Here is a 26,743-nt window from a genome sequence, read left to right as displayed (position 1 = left end):
ACTTTATTAAATTAGATTTAATATGCTACCATGGAATCTAACCACCGTTTACGACGTTGCTTGTATAGGAAGAAGCAGCCCTCAGCATGTTGCATAGAAAGGCATGTGTTGGCAGTTCTTTCTTTTTGGCTGAGTTACTGGAGTCCTTGGGCAAGTTTAAGTGAACAAGTGGGTCCTGCCTCAATAAGAGCCTTCGTGGTCCCAAATCAGACATAGCTATGGTGGTGACAATTCCATTGGCCCCTTTGTATTCACCAAATGCAAATATCAGATCTCAAATCCGTTTCTTTTTTTTTTTAAAAGATTTTATTTATTCACTTGAGAAGACACAGATACAGAGAGGGAGAGAGAGAGCATAAGCAGGGAGAGAGGCAGAGGGAGAGGGAGAAGAAGGCTCCCCGCTGAGCTGGGAGCTAGCCATGGGACTTGATCCCAGGACCTGGAGATCATGACATGAGCTGAAGGCAGACGCTCAACCATCTGAGCCACCCAGGCGCCCCTCAAATCCTTTTCTTTTTGATTCTCATTCACCAGAAGTATTGAATTTAATACAAGCAGTGGAACCTGACAGCTTTATTCTTCGGGTGCTGGATTTGAGAATGGCATATTCTCCCTGGCACTGGGACCCTGGTCAGTGAGGATATGGCCCTGTGGCTGCAGGAAGGGCTGGTGAGTACTGCCAGGCTGGGCTCCTTTCTTAAGCCTGACTGCTGGCTCCCTTTCCCACATGCATAAAGAATGCATTTACTCTTGGATGACCTCTCAATGTTGACTTAGAGAAATAGGAAGGCAAGGATGCCTGGGAGCACTTGGCTGCCTGGATCTTTCCTTCCTCACCAGCAACAGGGCCAAACGTAAATATTGTAATAAATTCCTTATTGTATGCCAGCCAATAGAGAGAGGCCAACTCTCATATACTCAATGAGAATTTTCTTAATAAAATATGGGTGTTAGTCAGAATGATATGATATTCATAGTAATTTACTTTTAGATAAGTTTTAATAAGTGAGCAGCCACCAAATGTAAATTTCAAATATTAGAAGATGACAGAATACCTAGCATGGTAGGTAAGTCTAAAAAAGATTTCAGAAAAAACACTTTTATTTTCTTTTTTACCATATGACTCGTAATACATCTTCAGCAATGCCATTGCCTCCCCCACTCTACTCTCCACTTTAATTAATAGCTTTTCCAACAGTTCAAATTGCAATGTTCTCATAACTTAGAATGTAGGAGTCTGAAGCCCGACCAGTCCTGAGAGATCATCTACTATAAACCCTCATCCGACAGAGGTAGGACCCAGGCCCAGAAGGAAGACAGGATTTGTGCAAGGTCAGGGAACAGCTGGTCTCAAACTGGATCCCAAGTATCTTATCTCATTCTTTGCACACTATATTACCCACAGCTGCAAAAATATGAGTAGACTTAAGGTCAAAGATTTGTGTGTTTCCCAAATACAATTTTCCTTCAGTTACAAAAATAATACATTTTCAGTGTAGAAAATCTGGCAAAGATAAAAAGCAAAACCCACCCACAATCCTATCTTGTAGAGATACCGCTGTTAAAATTTGGCATATTTTACTGTGTTTCTTTCCCTAAATATGTATTTGCATATGCACACATAGATGTGTACAACTCACTTTTCTATTTTGAATATTTCTCTATGTCAATAGGGAGAAATTTTCCATGATACATGACCCAGTTATTCATATAGCTTCTCAATTTTTTCTGATATTTTCACTATAAAATTGGAGGAAATTATACCAAGGTCTGAATGCAGATCTAATGCCATTGTTGATAAAATCTATTAACTTTTGAGAATCATTCTCAATGGGTGACCCATTTCAAATACATGAGACTCAGTGACAAGTCAGTTGAATTTTTAGGGTATCCTACCATTCTGGCTTCCATTTTTCACTGTCAGTGTCTTAAAAACAAAAAGGAAAGAATGAAGCCAGAATTACACCAGCAATCATAAGACATGGTGTTGTCATGGAAAGTGTTATGATGGACAGAGTAGAAGAAGAGCTAAAAAAATATAGTTTATAAAGCAGTAAAAACGTGGAATGCCACATTCAGGACTTGTCTTCCTTGTGTGTCTCAGGTTTGCAGGAGGATCAGGAAGCTACTGCAAGCAGAAGTGTAGCTCTAATACCACTTGGAAGAGTTAGTTAGAGATTATGAAACATGTGGAGAGACACCACCCCTGCTTACTCACAGAACTTGTTCCTGGGTCATCCCAGCTTGGGGTTGTCAAAATCATTCAAGTCTGGGAAGGAAAAGGGTGTAGTGGACAACCACCTTTCTAGCCAGCTTTCCTATCCACCACCTTCTTCCCTGAGGCTGTGTGGGCACATGGCCCAATCAGATCCAATCAAGGTCCTTCCCTGGGATTGCTAGATGGACTGTAGGATAAAGAAGCTCTTTCTTTTTTTAGAGAGGAGGGTGGGGCAGGGCAGAGGGAGAGGGAGAGAATCTTTTTTTTTTCCTTAAGATTTTATTTATTTATTTGAGCACAAGCAGGGTGGAGAGGCCGAGGGAGAAGCAGACTCCCTGTTGAGCAGGGAGCCCGACATGGGACTCGATCCCAGGACCCTGAGATCATGACCTGAGCTGAAGGCAGTCGCTTAACGACTGAGCCACCCAGGTGCCCCGAAAGAGAGAATCTTAAGCAAGCTCCACGCCCAGCACTGAGCCCAGTGCGGAACTCAATCTCAGAACCCTGAAATCATGACCTGAGCAGAAATCAGGAGTTGGATGCTTAACTGACTGAGCCAGCCACCCAGGCACCCTAAGAAGCTCTTTTAAAAAATTTTTTTAAAAAAGATTTTATTTATTTATTTGACAGAGAGAGAGAGATAGCGAGAGCAGGAACACAAGCAGGGGGGAGTGGGAGAGGGAGAAGCAGGCCCTCCGTGGAGTGGGGAGCCTGATGCAGGGCTTGATCCCAGGACCCTGGGATCATGACCTGAGCCGAAGGCAGACGCTTAACGACTGAGCCACCCAGGCGCCCCCCTAAGAAGCTCTTTTTGATGAGGTGGCCACACCCACCTTATTAGAAGCCCTCTGCACATATGCACATAGAAGCTGAAACAAACAGATGAAAGAGAACATCCTGGAACCTCCGGTGTCAGTACCTGAGGGTTCTTGTAGCTCTTTTTTGATGTTACAAGCTATGCCAGTATCCTTGCCACCTAGAAGCCAATAAATTCCCTTACATACATAGGCTGTCTGAGCAGGGTTTCTGTCCCTTACACTTCCAGGGAGGGACATCAGTAGGTAATAGCATGGGTGGCCTAGAAGAGAGCTGATCGCCAGCCTGAACCTTGCCCTGCGGCAGCAGGGACCACTCTTCTCCTTCTGCTCACACCAGGAAAAAGCCCATTTGCTTTGAGTGGAAAGCATTCTCTAGATGAAGAACCTCATTAAATATAAAAGCAAAATGCTTTTATCTTGATTTTTACTTAATGCTCTTTGAGATACTCGACATCCTCTGCTTACACTAGCACCTGATTGGATTTCACATGGACTTTAGTCGAGGATACTAACAGTTAATGAGTAAAGAATGACCCTTATGATTTTCAAATAATTTCAAATCAACTTCAAATGACTGAAAAAGTAAGAACAAAGTTTAATAATTGTCTCACTGTAAGGTAAAGAAAGAAGTTAATGTGTACATTAAATATTTCTTAGTGTTCGTATGATTTTATTATAGCTACTTTGGAAAAGATCTAATTTAGAATATTTTTCTGGCTGCTGCCTCTTCACTTCTTGGTTTGTGTTAGAGAAATGATTCAACAGATGTGCCCAAGAAGCCTTTACCTCCTGAAATCATTCATTTTGAGATATATTTTAAGGACAAGAATATTATTTGAATGTAAAACTGCTCTAAAGAAGAAAAATAAATTAAAATTGGAACCATTAACATTAAACTCCTGTCTCCCTATTGTCTCCATCTTTCCTTCAATAACAGAACTCCTCTCTGCCAATGCCTTGCAACCTGTAGCTGGCGTGTGCTGTTTCACCGTGGCACCAGCACGTGGTTGCCCAGGTGGCATATCCCAGCCTCCCTTGCAGACACTTGTGGTGGCATAAATAAGTTCAAGTCAATGGGATGAGAGAAGAAATATGTGACTTAGGGGTCAGTGCCTTCGGAGCATGCCTGGAATTCCTCTTTCCTGCTTCTCGCTGGCTGGACATGGCAACAGCTGTGACAGCAGTCCTGGGCCCAGAGGCAGAAGCCAAAGGTTGAGGGCAGCAGAGCTAACCGGTCATGAAGCAGAGCCTTGCCCCACCCTAGAGGGCCCTGCCCATCTTTAGACTATTACGAGAGAGAGACCCTTCTGTTGTTTTTAAATCATTCCTTATGGGCCTTTTTGGTATAGCATTTTAGTAATTAATTAGTTACTAATTAATTAATAACTAATGAAAAAGTTGTTGATGACTAATGCTTTTTAGCTTAATTTTCCCCAACTTTCTAATTATGAAAAATTTCAAGTAGACAGAAAGTTTAAAGGATAGTACAACAAACACCATATACTCATTACCTAATTCTAAACTTGTTAATATTTTGCCATATTTCATATATATATGTATGTATATATATATATACATACATATTATGTTTTTTGGATAATCAAAAACTAATATACTACATTCCTGCATACTAGCTGAAGGTAATTTTTAGCTGGAGAAAATGGAGGGTCATTAGGAATTTCTAGATTCTTCTTCAATTTCTCCATAGAGTTATTGTAGTGTTTAATCATCTAGTATTGAAAGAAAAATGTTCCTATTGAAAACAAAAGCAACATTTCATATGACCAGGCATTGTGCTAAGCCCTCTACATGTATTCTAACTGAATCCTCCTCACAACCCTGTGGTAAGTACTAACATTGTCCATATTTTATAGATGAGGATATGGAGGCTTGGAGAGTGTGGCAGACACTGTGTGCACGTGCGTGTGGGGGTCCGTGCACATGTGAGCACTTGTGTGCGCGTGCACACACATGCACCCCATCCCCTGGAATCCTTTTCATGTTCTGTTTTCTACTCCTAGAAACATCACTGAATGGAAACTCTACTCTGAGTTAGTTGAAACTAAATACCTTTTTTAAAAAGATTTTATTTACTTATTTTGACAGAGAGAGAGAGACACAGCGAGAGAGGGAACACAAGCAGGGGGAGTGGGAGAGGGAGAAGCAGGTTTCCCGCCGAGCAGGGAGCCCGATGCGGGGCTCGATCCGAGGACCCTGGGATCATGACCTGAGCCGAAGGCAGACACTTAACGACTGAGCCACCCAGCCTCCCTAAAACTAAATACTTTTAAATGACCTTTGTTTCTTTTAAATAATTATCAAAGTGAAATGGGCTGAAGAATTTAACTGAAATAGAGACTTTTAGGTAATAAAAAATTTTGATTAGTTTTGAGTCTTCAAAAGAAACAAAAAGGATCTTGGGATTCTTTTTTGGATTCCAAATATCTTAAAGAAAAGATCTTGGAAGAAAAAGTTGAGAACATTTAGTGGATGGAGACAAAATTCTGGTTGGAATCTCTTATCCTACTGAATGTCACATCCTTGAATTCATTTAGAGGCCTCCCTCCAAAGGAAAGAAAAATAAGAATAGATAAAAAGGAACAAGATAGAAAGGACACTGCTTTAATCCTGCATAGCCTTACTTCATGAGAATTTCATTATGCAAGGACAGTCCTTTTTCTTTTTCTTTTAAGCAAGATTTACTGTTTTTTTAAATTCAATTAATTTACATATAATGTATTATTAGTTTCAGAGGTAGAGTTCAGTGATTCATCAGTCTTATATAATAACCAGTGTTCATTACATCACGTGCCCTCCTTAATGCCCATCACCCAGTTACTCCATTCCTCCACCCCCCTTCTCTCCAGCAACCCTCAGCTTGTTTCCTATGATTAAGAGTCTCTAATGGTTTGTCTCCCTCTCTGATTTCGACTTGTTTTATTTTTCCCTTCCTTCCCCTATGATCCTCTGTTTTGTTTCTTAAATTCCACATATCAGTGAAATCATCTAATATTTGTCTTTCTCTGATTGGCTTATTTCGCTTAGCATAATACCCTCTAGCTCCATTCACATCATTGTAAATGGTAAGATTTCATTTTTTTGATGACTGAGTAGTATCCATTGTATATATACAACATATCTTCTTTATCTAGTCATCTGTCAATGGACATCTGGGCTCTTTCTACAGTTTGGCTACTGTGGGCATTGCTGCTATAAACATTGGGGTGCAGGTGCCCCTTCAGAACACTACATTTGTATCTTTGGGGTAAATACCCAGTAGTGCAATTGCTGGGTTGTAGGGCAGCTCTATTTTCAACTTTTTGAGGAAAGTCCATACTGTTTTCTGAGCGGCTGCACCAGTTTGCGTTCCCACCAGCAGGGTAAGAGGGTTCCCCTTTCTCGACATCCTCACCAACATTTGTTTCCTGAGTTGTTCATTTTAGCCATTCTGACTCGTGAGAGGTGTATCTCGTTGTGGTTTTGATTTGTATTTTTTTTCAGTTGGCCATTTGGGTATCTTCTTTGGACAAATGTCTGTTCACGTCATCTGCCCATTTCTTGACTGGATTATTTGTTCTTTGGGTGTTGAGTTTGATAAGTTCTTTAGATTTTGGATACTAGCCCTTTATCTGATATGTCATTTGCAAATATCTTCTCCCATTCTGTTGGTTGCCTTTTGGTTTTATTGACTGTTTCCTTTGCTGTGGAGAAGCTTTTTATCTTGATGAAGTCCCAATAGTTCATTTTTGCCTTTGTTTCCCTTGCCTTTGGAGATGTATCTAGCAAGAAGTTGCTGCAGCCGAGGTCATACACGTTGCTGCCTGTGTTCTCCTCTGGGATTTTGATGGATTCCTATCTCACATTTAAGTCTTTCATCCATTTTGAGTCTTTGTGTGTGGTGTAAGGAAATGGTCCAGTTTCATTCTTCTGCATGTGGCTGTCCAATTTTCCCAACACCATTTGTTGAAGAGATTGTCTTTTTTCCATTGGGTATTTTTTCCTGCTTTGTGGAAGATTAGTTGACCATAGAGTTGAGGGTCCATTTCTGGCTTCTCTGTTCTGTTCCATTAATCTGTGTGTCTGTTTTTGTGCCAGTACCATACTGTCTTGATGATTACAGCTTTGTAATAGAGCTTGAAGTCTAGAATTGTGATGCTACCAGATTTGGTTTTCTTTTTCAACATTCCTTTGGCTATTCAGGGTCTTTTCTGGTTCCATACAAATTTTAGGATTGTTGTTCCAGTTCTGTGGAAAATGTTGATGGTATTTTGATAGGCATTGCTTTGAATGTATAGATTGCTCTAAGTAGCACAGACATTTTAACAATAATTTCTCTTCCAATCTGTTAGCATGGAATGTTTTTCCAGTTCTTTGTGTCTTCCTCAATTTCTTTCATGAGTGTTCTATAGTTTCCCTTCTTTCTTTCTTTAAAAATTTAATTTTTTATTTGTCAGAGAGAGAGAGCACAAGCAAGGGGAGTGGCAGGCAGGTGGAGAAGCAGGCTCCTCACTGAGCAAAGAGCCCGATGTGGGACTCGATTCCAGGACCCTGGGATCATGACCTGAGTCAAAGGCAGATGCTTAATCGACTGAGTCACCCAGGCGTCCCTCTATAGTTTTCTTAATGCATATCCTTTGCCTCTTTGGTTAGGTTTATTCTTAGGTATCTTATGGTTTTGGGTGCAATTGTAAATGGGATCAACTTCTTAATTTCTCTTTCTTCTGTCTCATTGTTAATATATAGAAATGCAATCAATTTTGTGCATTGATTTTATATCCTTCCACTTTGCTGAATTCCTGTATGAGTTCTAGCCATTTTGGGTGGAGTCTTTTGGGTTTTCCACATCTGTGAAGAGAGAGAGTTGACTTCTTCTTTACCAATTTGGATGCCCTTTATTTCTTTTTGTTGTCTGTTTGCTGAGGCCAGGACTTCTAGTTCTATGTTGAACAGCAGTGGTGATAGTGGACATCCCTGTTGCGTTCCGGACCTTAGGGGAAAAGCTCTCATTTTTTCCCCATTGAGAATGATATTCACTGTGGGCTTTTCATAGATGGCTTTTATGATACTGAGGTATGTTCCTTTTATCCCTACACTGTGCAGAGTTTTAATAAAGAAAGGATGCTGTACTTTGTCAAATGCTTTTTTTGCATCTATTGAGAGGATCATATGGTTCTTGTCCTTTCTTTTATTTATGTAGTGTATCACATTGATTGATTTGTGGATGTTGAACCACCCTTGCAGCCCAGGAATAAATCCCACTTGGTCATGATGAATAGTTCTTTTAATGTACTGTTGGATCCTATTGGCAAGTATCTTGGTGAGTATTTTTGCATCCATGTTCATCAGGGATATTGGTCTGTAATTCTTTTTGGTGAGGTCTTTGTCTGGTTTTGGGATCAAAGTCATGCTGGCCTCATAGAAAGAGTTGGGAAGGGGCGCCTGGGTGGCTCAGTCGTTAAGCGTCTGCCTTCGGCTCAGGTCATGATCCCAGGGTCCTGGGATCGAGCCCCGCATCGGGCTCCCTGCTCTGCGGGAAGCCAGCTTCTCCCTCTCCCACTCCCCCTGCTTGCGTTCCCTCTCTTGCTGTGTCTCTCTCTGTCAAATAAATAAATAAAATCTTTAAAAAAAAAAAAAAAGAAAGAGTTGGGAAGTTTTCCTTCCTTTTCCATTTTTTGAAACCACTTCAGAAGAATAGGTATTAATTCTTCTTTAAATGTATGGTAGAATTCCCCTGGGAAGCCATCTGGCCCTGGGCTGCTGTTTTTTGTTGGGAGATTTTTGATTACTGCTTCAGTTTCCTTGCTGGTTATGGGTCTGTTCAGGTTTCTATGTCTTCCTGTTTCAGTTTTGGTAGTTTATATGTCTCTATGAATGCATCCATTTCTTCCAGATTGCCTAATTTGTTGGCATATAGTTGCTCATCATATGTTCTTAAATTGTTTGTATTTCTTCGGTGCTGGTTGTGGTCTCTCCTCTTTCATTCATGATTTTATTTATTTGGGTCCTTTCTCTCTCTCTCTCTCTCTCTTTTTTTTGATAAGTCTGGCCAAGGGTTTATCGATATTGTTAATTCTTTCAAAGAACCAGCTCCCAGTTTCATTGATCTGTTCCACTGTTCTTTTAGTTTCTACCAAGGACAGACTTTAATGAAGGACAAAGACATAAAAAAATGTAGTCTATGTGATTTATAAAGCAATCTTCTAATTTTTAGATTATTATATACTAAACGTGTATAGTTCTATGAATTTCCACAGCCATGTATAGTTTTGTGTAACCACAATAGGACACAGAACAGTTCCATTATCTCCCCTAAAACCTCCCGTGAGATCCCGTTATCACTTCCCTTCCCCAACCACTGACCTGTTCTCCACACTGTAGTTTTATCTTTTTGAGAATGTCGTATAAATGGAATCTCTGTAATATTTTTACTTTTTTATTATTATTTTTAAATTGCAGTATAAGTAATGTACAGTGCTATATTAGTCTCTGGTGTACAAATAGTGTTTGAACAATTCTATACGTTACTCACTACTTATCACAGTAAGTGTATTCTTAATCCCCTTCACCTATTTTATCCGTCTCCCCACCCACCTCCCCTCTGGTAACCACCAGTTTGTTCTCTATATTTAAGAGTCTGGGTTTTTTGTTTGTTTGTTTGTTTGTTTTTTTGGTCTTTTTCTTTGTTCATCTGTTTTGTTTCTTAAATTCCACGTATGAGTGAAATCATATGGTATTTGTCTTTTCTCTGTCTGACTGATTTCACTTACCATTATACTCTCTAGCTCCATCCATGTTGTTGCTAACAGCAAGACTTCATTCTTTTTTTATGGCTGAGTAATATTCCATTAATGGTGTGTGTGTGTGTGTGTGTGTGTGTGTGTGTGTGTGTACCACACCTTCTTTATCCATTCATGTGTTGATGGACACTTGGACTGTTTCCATATCTTGGCTATTGTAAATAATGCTGAAATAGACATAGGGGTGCATATCTCTTTTCAAATTAGTGTTTTCATATTCTTTGGGTAAATGCCCAGAAGTGCAATTACTGGATCATATGGTAATTCTATTTTTAATTTTTTGAGGAGACTCCATACAGTTTTTCACAGTGGCTGTACCAATTAACATTCCCACCAACAGTGCACAAGGATTTCCTTTTCATCACATCCTTGCCAATACTAGTTATTTATCTTTTTTATATTAACCATTGTGACTGGTGTGGGGTGATCTCTCCCTGTGGCTTTGATTTGCATTGTCTGATGACGAGTGGTGTTGAGCATCTTTTCATGTGTGTGTTGGCCATCTGGATGGCTGTTGCAATATTAGGCACACTCACAAAAACTTTTCCTCTACCCTCTTGTTTCAGTACCTGAGGCCTGCAAATTAAACTAACAAAAGACAGATTAACAGGAGAAAAGGTTTATTTTGGATGTCCATGGGGGCTTCACAGAGAAAAAGTGAAAACCTAAAGAGGCTGTTAGACCTGGGAGCTTATACATGATTTCAGTAAAGTGACTAGACAAAGGAACAGGGCTTTGGGCTTCTGTGGGCGGCGAATTGTGGAAAGGTACGTATGTGGCAAACCTAATGGAAGATAAGGGTTATTTTAGTAAGGTTTGTTTATGTAGACTCAAGTCAGTGCCGTCTCTAGCAATAAGTCATCTCTGGTGATTAGTAGGAGTCTTCTCCTCCTAGTACAGGAGAGGGGGACAATTTTACAAATGGAAATTTATGTTATCTTTTTTTTAAAAGATTTTATTTTTTAAGTAATGTCTACACCCAACATGAGGCTTGAACTCACAACCCTGAGATCAAGAGTCAGAGTGAGTTCAAGATCAGGAGTCTACCGACTGAGCCAGTTAACCTTTAAAAAGGGAAATTTATGCCCTGCTTTTTATCAGAAAGGGAGAGGATAGAAAGTTACTCCTATGTCTGTGTTTCTTAATTGCCTTCAGCTCAAAATAATCCTTTGCCCACGTGGCACATTTTGGGTAACATATTTTGATCCCCTTCAGAACTGTCTCCTCTCACCTGGTTACTGACATATTTCCTTTGTTGTTATATGTTGGCTTAGAGACTATTTCCATATCCACATTTCCTCATCTGTATTCACCATTTAGAATTACAGTGAAAGTTTAAGGATTAAATGCTTCAGTAGAACATTTAGTTAGTAAAGCATCAATTTTACTCACTTCTGGTGTTTGAGCAGCTGAATTCCACATAACTGGTCTCTGAAGGAACACAACTTGCTTTGTAGCCAAATTCCCTTCACTGCAAATTAAAACAATAGTGTTAGTATTGGCAAATTAGTAATTCTCAATTTTACACTTGGCTAGAATATTCCACATGTATCCTTTGTAATATAATCTTCTGAACCAAAAATAATTATGAAATATGATTCTATATGAGTTGTAGCTGGAAAAACAAGAAAAAAATGCCTAAAAACTGAATATAGTCATTACCAAAGAAAAATTTGTTTAAAACATGTAATTTCAATGTGCTAATGTAAGTATTTTTATCTTTTTTTGCCCTCTCCTAGTCTTTATCGAAATGCGAATTTCCACAGTTCTGTAACCACTACATATTTGCATTTCTGTGTTCTATCCTTTTCACTAAACACCCTTTCCTTGTTTGTACACTTGTGATCATATTCTTAATAGCTGCAGTCTCTCAAAGAATTAAGATACTAAAATGTATTAAGCCTTTCCTGTATTATTGGAAAATTAGGTTGTTTCCAGTTTTCCACTAAATTTTAAATAACGTTGCTGTAAAATATGGATAGTCTTCCTTATTCTTATGACTTATTTCCTTGAGATAAAGTCTCAGGAGCAGGATTATTAGGTCAAAAGGGTATGATTTAAGCTTCTTGGTATGCATTGTCAAATTTGCCTCATAAGAAGAAGAGACCAATTTAGGCTGTCACATGTGAGAGATTTTATATACATTTTCAGATGAGGGACTTGAGCCACAGCTAGTTTTATTTTCAGATGCTTCTTTGTAGTCAGCTACTCAGTATTCTCCTTATTTAACTATCATCATGGCAAATTACCCCTTGCCAAAGACTACTTGGGGTTTGTATTTCTCTGAAATGCTTTTCACAGTCTCCAGGGCTTTATGGGGAGGAGTGTCTGTAGCTAATGTTGCTCAGTTACGACTTTTATTATGCAAAAAACCCAAACAAAACCTCACTATTAGCTGCATTTTATGCTGAGCTCTTTTTCTGGAAAACAAATGCAACATTGAAACTCTGGCCTAGCGGTATGTTAACCCCACACCATTTGAAAATCCCAAACTTACTGATACTGTTGAATTTTGAGAAATAGCAAAATTTCCCCCAAAGTGGTAATAAGAGGCTGCTTCTTTTTTATTTTTATTTTTAAAAGAATGCTTCTAGTCTAATCTCATTTTAGTTTAACCTTGTCTTTGATTAGAAGAAAAGACTTGGTATGAAGTATAGTTGACCCTTGAACAACATGGGGGTTAGGGGCATCAACCCCCTCCCCACTGCAGTCAAAAATCCACATATAGGGGGCACCTAACTGGTTTTGTAGGTAGAGCATGTGACTCTTGATCTTGGGGTTGTGAGTTTGAGCCCCAGGTTGGGGGTAGAGGTTACTTAAAGATAAAATCTTAAAAAAAAGAAATCCACATATATTTTGAACTCTCCAAAAACTTAACTACTAATAGCCTGTTGTTGACTGGTAGCCTTGCCAAATATATAAACAGTTAACTAACATATTTTGTATATGTATCATATACTGTATTCTTACAATAAAGTAAGCTAGAGAAAAGAAAATGTTATGAAAAAAATCATAAGGAAGAGAAAATACATTTACAGTTTTATAGTATATTTATCAAGATAAATCTGCTTGTAAGTGGACCCGTACAGTTCAAACTCATGTTGTTCAAGGGTTAACTGTATATTGTTACTTTTGGGAACAATCATCAGGAGACATGGGTTGTAATGTAGGCATACAGGGAAGAGACTAGCAGCGTGCAGAATAGGCTGGTCTGTGTTTGGAAATACAGAATATGCTGGAAAAGGCAGTGGCTTTGGAGCCAAGGAGTTCCTGGTTTAAATCCCTACTCTACCATAAGAGCTGATGATACCACTTTAGCAAAGTTTTTAAATTCTCTGACTTTCATTTCCTGTCAGGGACTTTGCGAAGAATAATTACGTTGATGTGTGTGAAGACCTCCACTGTGCCTGCCCCTAGAAGGTGTACGACAAATGTGATTTCCTTCTACTTTTTCTATTTGTTTAATGAAATGTAGGGTGGAGTTAAGTGGGAGGGAAAAGTCTTAGAATCTAGAATATCTTCTAGAGAGAAAAGTCAAGGGAGAAGGTACCCGAGAATACAGAGGAGGTTTCTGGGTAATGTTCAAAGTGTGTGATTCAGGTAGAGAATCCCATGAGGGAACCAGGCCTAGAACTATGCAAAGATGAGGAGGAATCAGGGCAGAATTATTCTTCTTGAATAGAAAGCAGGAGAATGTCAGGGTAGGGATTGTGAGTGACCTGGAGTGAGTTCTTTCCAACCCATTATATGCTGAGGCAAGTCTGAATGCCCTAGGATGTGATGTTTGACCTAGAGCAGGCTTCTCTGGGATGCCTGGGTGGCTCAGTGGGTTAAGCATCTTTGGCTCAGGTCATGATCCCAGGGTCCTGGTATCGAGTCCCACATCAGGCTTCTTGCTCAGCGGGAGCCTGCTTCTCCCTCTCCCTCTGCCGCTCCCCCTGCTTGTGCTCTCTCTCTGACAAATAAATAAATAAGTAAGTAAAATCTTAAAAAAAAAAAAAATAGAGCAGGCTTCTTGACCTTTCCTAAAGGGGTAAAACAGTAAATGAAGAGATGCCTTCTCAAAGGCTGACTATCTTAGGACAGTCTCCAGAAGCCCAGGTAGGACTGTGGAAGGTCAGCATTTTCCCATCTCTTGGGGAGGTCCTTAGAACAAGCGCCTCAATTTGAAATATGTCTGAGACTGCTATGTCCCTGATTTTCTGAGGGCCATTCTGATTTTTTTTCACATTGTTGTTGTTGTTTTAGTTTATTTATTTAAGTAATCTCTATATCCAATGTGGGGCTTGAATTCACAATCCTGAGATCAAGAGTTGCATGCTTTTCCAACTGAGCCAGCCAGGTGCCCCAGGGCCATTCTGATTTAAAATGTGTCCTGCTATTTTCAGAACATCCATGAGATATGGAACCCTTTTTGGTCTGGAGAATCTAAGCATGGTAGAACTAAGGGGAAGAGGTCTGAAGCCTTACAGAGGGACAACTGTTTGGCAGGGCAAGTGCCTCACGGTCTCCAGTGGCTCCTGAGGTAATTCTATTTACTGAGCTGGGATGGAATATTTGCCTCACAGCACAGATTCTGAAAGTATTTGACTGATGGTGTCATTACAGGCCCGGAGAGTAGTTCAAATGCCCTGGATGCTCAGAGGTCAGGACCTATGTCTCCTATTCCCTGCAGCAATTTTCATCCAAAAAGTTAACTGAGTAACTTTGTATTTTCCTGCAAGGAATTTAAGAATCTTCAACTTCTCTTTTAGACTATTATTAATAGGCAATCATGCTTTGATGTAACAGAAATGAAGGCAGCTTTTGAGAAACGCTAAATTTACACATAAGCTCTGAAAGAGCACAACCTGTGTTGGTCAAGAGTGTAAGCTGCAAGGATAAGCTCGTCAAGGGAATAGTCTGCAAAGATACGAAAACATCCATTAGTTCTTCCTTCCTGAGGGCAGCAGATAATCCCTGGGCCCCTGTTAGCACAAGGGCACAGGCAGCATGAGGGACAGGTCAGCCAGGGCAGGCCTGGGAGGGGCTAAGTTCCCTGCAGGCAATGGTGGGGAGCAGCGTGAAGGGATAAAAGGGCCCAGACTGGGGAAGGGAAGGAGGGTCATTAGTACAGAAGAAGGACCAGGAAAGCATCATGACTCCAGAGGCCAAAGTCCATGTAGGACCTGGGGCACTGATCCAAGCTAAAGGAGATAAGGCAAAGGTCAGATCGGTTGAAGTAGAGTGAAAGGATAAGGCCTCAGTCAGCTCTTGGTTCATACCTAGGATCAGGCAAAAACCAGAGGGCAGGTGTAGACCTAGAAGAAGCAAGAGAGACCACCAGCATTGCTGCTGTCCCTGGGACAAGGGCCTTTTGCTCTCTGTCTTGGTATTACACTCACCTTTTAATGTGGGCAGACACTAGTGTAGGATCTGGGGAGAGTGAGCCAGGGATTGTATTTACAGCATAAGCAGAGGAGTCAGGCCACAGATGGGAGAGAAAATGGGGTTTTGACCAGCTCTACAGCTTCACACTATGAAATGTGTGGACACATCGTTTGTTGGTGACATATTTATTAGAGAGGCAGTCGAGTGTGGGGGAAACAGCATGTATGGCTTTAGAGTCAGACCAACACTGGGTTTGCATCCGAGTGTTGCCACTTACTAGCTATGTGATGCTGAGCTAGTCACCAAGACTTTCTGAGCCTCCTGTTTCTCTTCTGTGAAACAGAGGTGGTGCTAACAATATCAGTGAGGTGGTGGAAGTAAAATTCTTAGCATGGATCCTGAAGCATAGCAGATGGTCAATAAATGTTTCCTTCTCTCTTCCTTACCTTCTTCTATGCCTTTCATATGAAAACAAAAAGAAGACTTTCTATTTGGGTGTTGTTTAAGGGAGCAGGGTTTGCTATGGCATCTACAGACTACCAAGAAAAAGACGGGCTTCCCAACAACAGAAGACCTCATGGACTAAACTAAGAAGGGTAACTTGGATTTGGGTGGTGCTTTTGGTGTACTGAGTCCTTTCCTTGTAAATGAGGACGGTTGTTTCTTATGATAGCCCCCCCCCCCACTTCTAGAAAGATTTTATTTTTAAGTAATCTCTACACCCAACGTGGGGCAACCCAACCTCAAGATCAAGAGTCACACACTCCACTGACTGAGCCAACCAGGCACCCCTCTTATGATAGCTCTTTAAGGTGGGCACAAAGGTACTATTTTCCCCATTTTGTGGATAAGGAAATTGAGACCCAGAGTTTTTAAGAGTTTTGTCTTGAGGCTCCTCTATTTCCCACACCACCATACTATCTAAAGGAACTCAGTAAAGCCCTGATTACAGAGAAGAGTGGCCTAATTTAATTCCATTCTGACTGGAAAACTTTGTAATGAATGGATAAGCATAGACTATTTTGCAAAAGTTCAGATATTTATGTAGCATCTCCCAAATGTATCATTTCAGCTTATAATGTTTAGGAGTTGTAGTGGAGAATAATGAAGAAAATAAAGACAAGTGTTCATTTTTTTCCTGGACCAATTAGACTATTTAAACAGACCACACAGGTCCTAGTGTTCGGATGGCAAAAGCAAAGAGAGATAGGAGCAAGATCTTGGCCCATGGCATTTAAGTGCCACATAAAAGGTGGATCATTGAAACTGTGCCTTAAAGAATTCGCCCCATGAATTCAGTTAAGAGTGAACAGCATTACTAAACAAGCACAAAAACAAAATTAAAAAGCAGTTCTATTACAGGTTGATAATATCTTTAGTGACATTTAAACTTTTAGATTGTTTTTGCAGGAAGTAATGAGGACAACATGAACTTTGCTTGGTCCAATATTTGCTTATGATTTCAAGTATCTTTTTAAAAAAAAAAAGATTTTATTTATTCATCTGACAGAGAGAGAGAGAGCACAAGTAGGGGGAACGGCAGGCAGAGGGAGAGGGAGAAGCAGGCTCCCCGCTGAGCAAGGAGCCTGATGCGGGACTCGATCCCAGGACCCTGGGACCATGACCTGAGCCAAAGGCAGACACTTAACCAACTGAGCCACCCAGGCGCCCCTCAAGCATCTTTGAAACAGACCTGGAACACTTAGAATTTATGGGTAGGTGGGAGCAAGTCTTTCTACATTCTTCAAAATATAAAAAAACCAAGATCATGGTTGATGGTCCTGTGTGAATTGTCAGTTGGTCATGTCTAGCCTTGGAATTCCTGCTTGTGGTATTCTCCCACCGGAATGCCCATGACATCACCTCTGCCTCTTTCCAGGCTGCCCATCTTTTGAGATTCATTTCAAGGTGACCTCTTTCAGAAAGTCTTCAATGATCCCTCAACTGAAGAGCAACACCTCCTTTTTGGGGCTCCCATGGAACCCTCATATGGAGCTTTACCGGGTCTTTTTGCTGGTACACATTTCCCTCCTACCACGTCTGAGCTCCCTGAGGATCTTGTCTCCTCATCTTTGCATCTTCCATGTTAATTAACAGAAAGTCCCCTTTCTAAATGGTGCTCAGCAAATATTTGAAGACTCAAAGACTGTATGAAAAGGTGGTCATTTGGTTTCTGTGATAATGTATTGATGTCCAGAACATGCATAAAAAAAATCATAAAAGTGAGCAAAGTCTTGGAGGTGAAATAAAAGGCTTCTTAGGTATTTTTACATCTATGATGTTCACTGACGTTTATTATGACTCTTTTAAGCTTTAACTATTCCTTTTCCTCCTCACAAAACCTACCCTTCAGGCACAGCAGCTTATAATAACTGTAGCTTAGAGAATTTTATGTTAATTAGAGACATTAAAATGGCCCATGTTATAGCCAAATTTAAAAATAATTCACTTCTCCCCTTCCCTAGCTGCTTCAGGAAAGGGGAAAATTTTCTTAAATGATATACCAAGAAGGGTAAAAGATAGATACATTTGGGGGTGCCTGGGTGGCTTAGTCGTTAAGTGTCTGCTTTCGGCTCAGGTCCTGATCCCAGGGTCCTGGGATCGAGCCCTGCATCAGGCTCCCTGCTCGGTGGGAAGCCTGCTTCTCTTTCTCTCCCACTCACCCTGCTTGTGTTCCCTCTCTCACTGTGTCTCTCTCTGTCAAATAAATAAATAAAATCTTTAAAAAAAAAAAAAGATAGATACATTTGCCTATTTTAAAATTAAAAACTTCTGTTAATCAAAAGACATCACAAAAAGAGTAAAAAGACAAGCCACAAAGAATTAGGGAAGATAATTACAACACATGTAACAAATAAAGGACTGATATCCAGTATATATAAAAAAATTCTTATAAATAGAACTTTAAATGTGGGAAAAAGATTTAAATAGGTGCTTTATAAAAGAAAAATCCAAATGGCCAATAAACATATGAAAATGTGCTCAACCTCAGTAGTAACTGGGTAAATACAAATTAAAAGCACACTGAGATCATACTGTATACACACTAGGATGGCAAAATGTAAAAATTTGACAATATTTTTATTGGAGCAATGGGAACTTCATATTCTGTGGTTAGGAGTGTAAATTGCAACATTCCACTTGGAAAGAGTTTGGCATTTATCTAATAAAGCTAAAGAAATGCCCTATGACCCAGCAATTCCACCTCTAGATCTATACCCTCGAGAAGCTCATGGCTGTGTGCACTAGGATCCCTGCTCATGTTCAGGACAGTGCTGCTTGTCATAGCCAACCACTGGAGGTAACCAAATCACTAGTAAGCAGGATGTATAAAGAAACTGCTACACACAACAACGAGGGTAAATCTCACAAACAATGTTAAGTGAAAGAAACAACACGTTGAGGTATATTTTATATATGTATATCCATATGTATAAAATTCAAGAACAGGCAAAACTAAATTGTATTGTTTAGGTATGCATGCATGAGTGATCAAACTCTTAGGCAAAGCAAGGAAGTGATTATCCTAAAAATTAGGATGTTACCTGTGAGTGAAAGGAGTAGGAAATACATGGGGGTGCTTCTAAGATGCCAGCAACAGGTGGACTGTTTCTTGTCCAGTGGAAATTATACAAGTGATTACAATTACACCCATTTGTGTTTTGTGCACTTCCTACGTGTGTGTTTAAGACAAATTGTTTTAGGAGTACGTGCAATGGTGACATGCGGGAGAATGTAGATTTACACATGATAAATATGCTCTCTCCCCTTTCACATTTATTATTTGGTAAAAATCAGTCTTGAATTCTTGGGTTTTGAATTAGAAGAGGTCTTTAGGAATTAATTGGCCTGTATTCATTTTTCCTTGAATATATGCTGCACTTTCCTGTTTTTTTGGTTAAGATTGCCAGAGAAAGGAAATAATTTGTGGTATTCGTACCTTAACTTTCCACATTCTACGCACATGGCAGACATCACTAATTGGTCCCTGCAGCCTTTTTGCTAAGCCTGGCTCTAGTCTCAGAATCCTTGGATTTTATAGTGTTACAGGCAGCCACTACCAACAGATCAGTGCTGCTACGGGAGATGAAAGCGAGTAATAAATAGTTAGACCTATCTGCCACCAGGAGTATTCTGCTCTCTAAAACTGCTTTTGGAAGATCTGTTCTTTCCTAAAGGTCCCCCTCAGACACCACAGTTTTCACAGACCTGCCCTCCTCCTTCACGGATGTCTTCAAGCATATTCACCTGCCTTATGCTCAACTCTTCATTATTGCTTCCTCAAGAAGACTTTTTTAGATATTTCTCCTCTAATTCCCCACATCCCCCATTAGATTTTTTTTAAAGATTTTATTTATTTATTTATTTATTTATTTATTTATTTATTTAGAGAGACAGAGAGAGAGAGAGAGGAGGAGGAGCAGGGGGAGGAGCAGAGGGAGAGGGAAAAGCAGACTCCCTGCTGAGTGCAAAGTGGGGACTCTGAGATCCTGACCTGAACCAAAGTTAGAGGCTTCCCTGACTGAACCACCCAGGCGCCCCATGCCCCCTTCCCTCCTTTAAATTTTAATACTAAAGAGGGTCACCTGGGTGGCTCAGTTGGTGAAGTGTCGGACTTTGACTCAGGTCATGATCTCAGGGTCCTGGGATCAAGCCCTGAGTCTGGCTCCTTGCTCAGCAGGGACTCTGCTTGTCCCTCTGCCCCTCCCCCTGCTCATACTTTCTCTCTCTCTCTCTCAAAAAAAAAAAAAAAAAAATAGTATCTTTAATACTAGAGATATGCTGTGTTTGTGCTTAGGTACTGTGACCTTTTGTAGGGCCACAAACCACTGTAGTATCTTAAGATTTCTTCACCTCCTCCCACAACCAATTTTCACTACCCTGGGGCAGTATCACTCCTAGTGTGAATACAGGCTGTAGACCTCCACTGCAAGACCTGTCATGATCTGTTCTGCATTAGTTATGTGTGTGTTTTTAAAAGATTGTTTATTTAAATTCAATTTAGTTAACATATAGTGTATTATTAGTTTCAGGGGGAGCTGCATTAGTTATTTGTAACCATGTTGTGTCTCCAACCCAATTATGAAGCCAGAGTCAGTCCCTAGAGTGGATAAAATATTACCTTTTACATACCAGGCACTCAATAGATACTTGAGTTGAACTGAAAGAACATTTTAAAATAAATGTGAAAATGTGATTCAGTTTGAATACAACTGAGCTGGTTTCAAACCAGTGGCTTATCTGCAACTGCTTGGTCGCTTGTGAAATAAACATACTCTTATAAAAGCTTTCATTTATGGTTCCAAAATCCGTTAGACTAGAGGAAACAGAATTGTTACGTTAATTTATATTTTCTGATTAGTTTTGTATCATTTCATTCGTTAATTGCCATGTTTATTTATTTATTTATTTATTTATTTATTTATTTATTCATGAGAGTCAGAGAGAGAGAGAGAGAGAGGCAGAGGGAGAAGCAGGCTCCCCGCCTAGCAGGGAGCCCGATGCGGGACTCGATCCCAGGACCCCGGGACCATGACCCGAGCCGAAGGCAGACGCCCAACCATCTGAGCCACCCAGGCGCCCTGTTAATTGCCATGTTTAATGTTACAGCTCAGAAATGAATAAATTCTTGCTTTTAAAATATGAAATAAAATTCACTTTTTAAAAGCAAAATTATAAATTTTAGCATGCACCTTTATAGCTATGTGCTTAGTCACGAAGTTCCTTTGCCTTATGACCCTGGTTTGTTTCTCAGGGTCATACTCACATTAGTATGCTTGCGTTAAAAACTAAAAAGAGCACTCCCACAATTTAGCTCCTCCCAACCCCTCCGCCTGACAAAATGTTAAAAATTTAAGTTCAGATGAGGAAGGGATAACTGGAAGTATCTACAGTAGTCAAATTGACTATTTTAAAAAACGTGGCCTTATCAAAATGCTGCTCACTGCAAGATTACTATGGGCTTAACTCTGAATTACACCATACTGTTTCTACAGAATTTAAATTAGAAAGGGAAGAGAACTGCATTAAAATGGACCAGACATGAAGCCCTAGCCTTTCCCTCAACTGTGTATAAATATGCAGCTTCTGCTATGGCTGCCACTTGAAGGTTGAGAGGAAATCCCTGGGGCACTTAAGTGCCTCAAATGACTACATAGACTTCTTGTGCTTCTGGGCTGTGGTGACCGCAAGGCTGCGGAGCCTTTTCTGCAGGGGCTGCAGAGAACGCAAGACGGAGCAGGGCCCCCAACATCACAGCGAGAAGATAATTTTCTCTTCTTGTTATTCAGATCTTGTTCTTAAGGACCAGACTTGTTCTGTATTCTCAGAACAGTATAACTTGATTCACTGTACCCGAAAGACCCTGTCTTTAAATTCTGTCTTCTGAGATATGAGGGTGTACACCTTTCTTCTATATTGTGTTCTAAAATGCTTTCTCTCTCCGTAAGGCTATAATTCAGTGTTTCTGAAAGTACATCACAATCACCTTGGGTTCTTGTTAAAATGCTCCTCCCCCACCCCCATCCCTTTCCAGATTATTATTCAGGAAGAGGGGAATGACCCTGCTGGTTTGAGGTAGCCAAACAGAGGGAACTTGGGCTCCTCTTACATTTTATTCTGGTGATTATTTTAAGGTCAGCAATATTAACTGCTAGTTGGGCTAATTTGATCCTCTACCAGATTTGCCCTAAGAGTTTAATGTCAATTTTCACCTTGATTTCTCGAAAAGAAAATAATTGGGCCCATTTGTATAATCACATAGTGATAACGATTAAGAAGGGATTCTGGCAAGTTTTCACAGCTGACAACAATAACCCTGGAATAATGTAGTGCTATCTGATTACCACATTATGATGTTTCCATGGCAATGTCGCTTTAAACGGTGGTATGATATTGCCTACGATAATGAAGCAACAACCTTAGTGTAAGGACACACTGGGAAAATATTTTTATGCAAACTAGTAACAGAATATAATTGAGTAATGAAAGAAATGAAAGGGAAATACCTTATGTATAGACAGTTCAAGTTATGGTTTAGGTGACAGAAGAGTGGGAAAAAGTTGAAATTGCTTAAGACACTATTGTTGTATAAAAGGCAAAAATATTTAAGGAGGAAAATTTTTACTGGAAAGGGTTCTAAGTCATGTGGGGCCCCCAAAAAAAGATCATGACAGATACTGGTTTTTCTGGGTGTGGGTATACTTGTAAGTCTGTATCTTTATAGTGTTATTTATTTCTGTTCCTTTATTTGGCTTGTAATCCTCAGTGCTGATTTAGTATATAGTGAACTACAGTATTTACATTTTCTGAAATATCCTGATTTAGGACAGGTTGAGCAATCACCCTTGCATAATTGGTTTCAACTTCCCCGGGATTTTGGTTCTGCTAAGGGATTAGGTCCCATAAAATAGCTCTAAATTTATGGTCTTGCTTAATCATCATGACAATCCAGTAAAGCTGATATTATTGTGCCATTTTCCAGCTGAGGAAAATGAGACTTAAGGAGTTTAGGTGACTTTCCAGGGTCACATGGCTAGTTCATGGTGAAGCTGTAATTAAAATGAGATCTGTTTTTAGTTCACAGCCTGGATTCTTCTAGTTTTAGAGACAAAAAAACTTTCCGGCTCTATCTTCTCCCTTGACCAAGATGAACTGTATGTAGTATTTTTCTTTATATTTAAAGATGACATGGCTGACAGTGAGTACTACCTTTGTGTGTACTGAAGCAGCTAAGACAAGCATATGATTGTCACAGAGAGAGTGTATTTGGACAAGAATAAGAAGGCAGAGGATTAACAGGTTTTATCAATAATCTTTGTCACCGGATAATAACAATGAACTTTCACCTTCATCCTAGGGCGTCTACCTTGCAGGCACCTACAAGGACCCAAGTTACAAAATGTAAAGGAACAAAATAAATATCAATATTACACAATGTTCCTGGCATATGGAAGAACAGTAGGCATTGTTCTAGTGTGCCTTGTTGCATAAGGGCGATTATTGTTAAAAAGTATTTTTCTACTATTTTCTATCCAGGGTAAATAGCAGATTCTAAATGGGGATCTGTTAAATGGTTACGATATGAAGATTCCATCCAACTTTGACAGTTTGTATATTCTTCTTTTTACTGCTCCTATACAACCTATACTTGCCTAGGTACGTAAGTTTGACCTGCCTCAACCCGAATGCAAGCCTGGTTATGTACTAAATTTAAGCTTAACCAGCCATAGTCTCCTTCAAGACACACTATATATAGTTTCACATCTTTTTATTAATTAATTTTTTTTACTTAAAAAAAATAACAATAGATATGTGTTCCTTGTAAGAAGTCAAATCACAGAAAATGTATAAAGACAAAGTAGTCCTGTCCCCCATCCATAATCCCAAGAGCTGACCATTTACTAGAATTTGCTGTATAGCTTTTTAACCTTCACACACACCGCTCCTTTTGATAGACATTTATATTGTGTCCAATTTTTTTGCTCTTACAAAGTTGTTTAATGAGCAGTCCTGCAAGTGGCCTTTTTGTTATTTTAATTACACATAAAGATGAGCCTTCACAAGGAGGGCCTGAAAGTCCTCCTCTGACCCCATAGTGCCTCAAGGGTCCTAGGGATACAGGAGAAGCTGGGATGGTGGTGACGTAGTGGTGCTACCTCTGCTTCAGAACCAGTGTACAGCCACTCCTCATTCCACCGAGCCGGGCCTTCTACGCACTGGGGACAGCCTGTGACCTTATGCTGTTCGACACACAGGACAAGGTGGTCAAGTCAAGTGTGGCTCCAGGTTCTACCACCCTCTCCCTTCACATTATACTTGAGACCTCTTTTTTCCCACCTGGTAGGCTAGACCTAATCAGTGCCCAATCAGTCATTCATACCATTTTAAGAAAATATTTTTTTTTTTTTTTAAATATTTATTTATTTATTTATTAGAGAGCGAGTGAGAGAGAAACAGCATGAGAGGGGAGAGGGTCAGAGGGAGAAGCAGGCTCCCCGCCGAGCCGGGAGCCCGATGTGGGACTCGATCCCAGGACCCTGGGATCATGACCTGAGCTGAAGGCAGTCACTTAACCAACTGAGCCACCCAGGCGCCCTAAGAAAATATTTTTTAAAATTTTATTTTTAAGTAGCCTCCACCCTCAACATGGGGCTTGTACTCAGGACCCTGAGATCAAGAGTCACGTGCTCTACCGACTGAGCCAGCCAGGTGTCCCCAGAAAAATTTAGACTCATGAGAGCAGAATCCCTGAGTGAATGGGAGGGAGGTGATAAATATATTTTTCATTGGGGAAAAAGGAACATGAAAGGTTCAAAATTTAGAGTACTTTTAGGAAGAGCTAACTGTAATGAGCTAGATGACTCCCTAAATTATACACCTATGAGAACCATCAAAAAGAAATGAGAAGGCCACGTACACAAATTATTCTGAGAGGGGTAGGGAGTGGACTAGACCAATGCTTGGGCATGACTGTGAGGGGTAGAAAGGCAGGGATGAGGAGTTCCTTTCTCACTACCTTCTGCAAAATTCCTCTAATGTTAAGGAGCTTCAGGGGCTTGTGAAAATGCAGATTCATGGGTCTCACCCTCAAAGCTTCTGACTGTTCCATTGAGGTGGGCCTCCAGCCCTTGTATGTGCATAGGCTCCCCAGGTGGTTCATACTGCTTGGTATGAAGACCGAATCTTGAGAATTACTGCTGTACTGTGACCTGACAGGAATGTCACAGATTTAAAACGTTGGGAAATAACGCTTCAGGCAGTTGTCACTCATAATTTGAGAACAGTTACCAATAGATCTTTGAGAAGAAAAGCAGCTTAATTGCTTACTTCTAACCCCTCTGTTTAAAGCTTGAGTATCTTTACTCTGTATCAACCTTTGTCCCTCTCCCTGAAGAATATGTGGTTTTATTATAAAGCCATGCCAATCTAATGTTTTAAAGTTTGTGGGGAAGTTGGGATACTGGACAGGGGTAAATTGCTAAGCTGGAAAAACCAGAGAAGGCGGGAGGGTGGGTAAGACTGAGAAAGGAGGAGTTGCCACCTCGAGCTGCACCTGACAATTACTCAGTGTTAACTGGTCGGTCATTGAGGCTGTGGAAGGGGAAGGCCACTGGGACTGTGCTGTCCTCTGCAGGCAGCTGTGGCCCAGGCAGAATCTCGTTGGCACTCAAGCATTTTCTGGAAGCCAAGAAGATAGAGGGAACATCGCTGAGTCCAGGGAATAGCAAAGCACTTTATACAGAAGACTTAATTGGTTTCTCTCTTTCTCTCTCTTAAAAAAAAAAAAAAAAGGTATGATTCACTTTTTCCTTCCCAGGAAAGGAAATAGGGAAGGTCAGCAAAAGGAGAAAAGGAAAGGTTGGTATTGGTGAAGTAATGGCATTTTGGTTCTAATGTGTGCACTTCATTTGAGTGGAAACAGCTAACAAGTCTGTGCTGGGGTGGGGGGCAGTCAGCCACCTCCCTGGAGGGGAGGAGCGGAGACCACAGTGCCTGTGCTTCTGCATCCAGGCCTCGCTGGCCCGCACTGCGTCCTGACCCTGGCTGTGCACTCCGGTGAGGGTGGATTTGCACACGCAGTGCTGAAGAGGAGGACGAAGGGTCTACAGAGGGGGCTGCGTTGTTCTGTTTGCTGATTGATCTCTCCTCAGTCTTCACTCTAGGAAGAACTGGTATCTTGAGGGACCCTGAGCTGGGAGCCAGTCTCCACGCCCCTGCCTGGCTCTGCCCTGTGAACTTGAGCATGCCCCCCTGGGAAGGAGATGTTGTAGCTTGTACATCTGTAACTTGAGGGGATTAGATGAGCTGATCTCCCAGGTCCATGAAATCAGATTAGAAGTTTAGTGAAATGCTTTTTGTAGACGTTAAATAAGGATTTGTTGAACCAAGTTATCTAACAAACGAGCTATGTTTTAGGATTAAAGGCGCGTTTGTGAGGACCCTTTGGCCTTACCTGTCATGTCGTAGTATAGGTGTAGGTAATACGCTTGTCAGGAGCCATCCAAACTCAGCCAGAGTGTGCAGCAGAGGGCCGTAGTCCGTTTTGATTTCACAGCCCTGCGTGAATAAGCATAAGAGCTCATATTCCTAAGGGCAAAGACGACCAGCTACACGGGTGATTACAATAACGGGTAATGGCTGTGACAGTAAAGGGAGTTCACACTCCATGAAATACAATTTCACCAGCTGCACTCTTCCTGGGCTTCATTTTCTGCTACCTGCTGCCTTCTAACCATTGAACCAAGGTAGAAACACTGGGGATCAGAGTGGAGAGAGGTTTCCATATGGTTCTCCAGAGTTTGGACCTCCCTTCTGTCTTGTTCCCTTGGCCTTGTTCAGGCATCAGACTTTAAGGTAGGGGGCTCGGGAATCTGCCTTTAGAAAAGCTCCTTGTGATTTGGATCCAAGTAGTTTATAGACCACAGTTTTAGAAACACTGGTCAAGGGACTGGGAAGTGAGGACAAGAGTTGGAAGTGAAGATGGGGGAGTGAAAGGTAAGTAGGGCTTAGATGCCGAGTCACTTCCCTACTTTTTACTC

At 40.6% G+C, this 26,743-nt stretch overlaps 1 protein-coding gene across 1 annotated transcript in view; it reads right to left on the bottom strand.

Annotated features, from left to right (window-relative positions):
* Positions 1-26,743, bottom strand: part of RFTN2 (raftlin family member 2) — a 67,012-nt gene that overhangs the window by 2,531 nt on the left and 37,738 nt on the right. Inside the window, exons 7-8 of the mRNA XM_032405452.1 lie at positions 26,158-26,261; positions 11,226-11,304 (exon numbers count right to left, since the gene is read on the bottom strand). Of these exons, the coding sequence (XP_032261343.1) occupies positions 11,226-11,304; positions 26,158-26,261 (183 nt within the window). The remainder of the gene's footprint in view (positions 1-11,225; positions 11,305-26,157; positions 26,262-26,743) is intronic.

This window comes from Phoca vitulina, unplaced genomic scaffold, assembly GCF_004348235.1.
Source record: "Phoca vitulina isolate PV1807 unplaced genomic scaffold, GSC_HSeal_1.0 scaffold1, whole genome shotgun sequence".
Classification (NCBI taxonomy): domain Eukaryota; kingdom Metazoa; phylum Chordata; class Mammalia; order Carnivora; family Phocidae; genus Phoca; species Phoca vitulina.
This window is presented reverse-complemented; position numbering and strand designations above follow the sequence as displayed.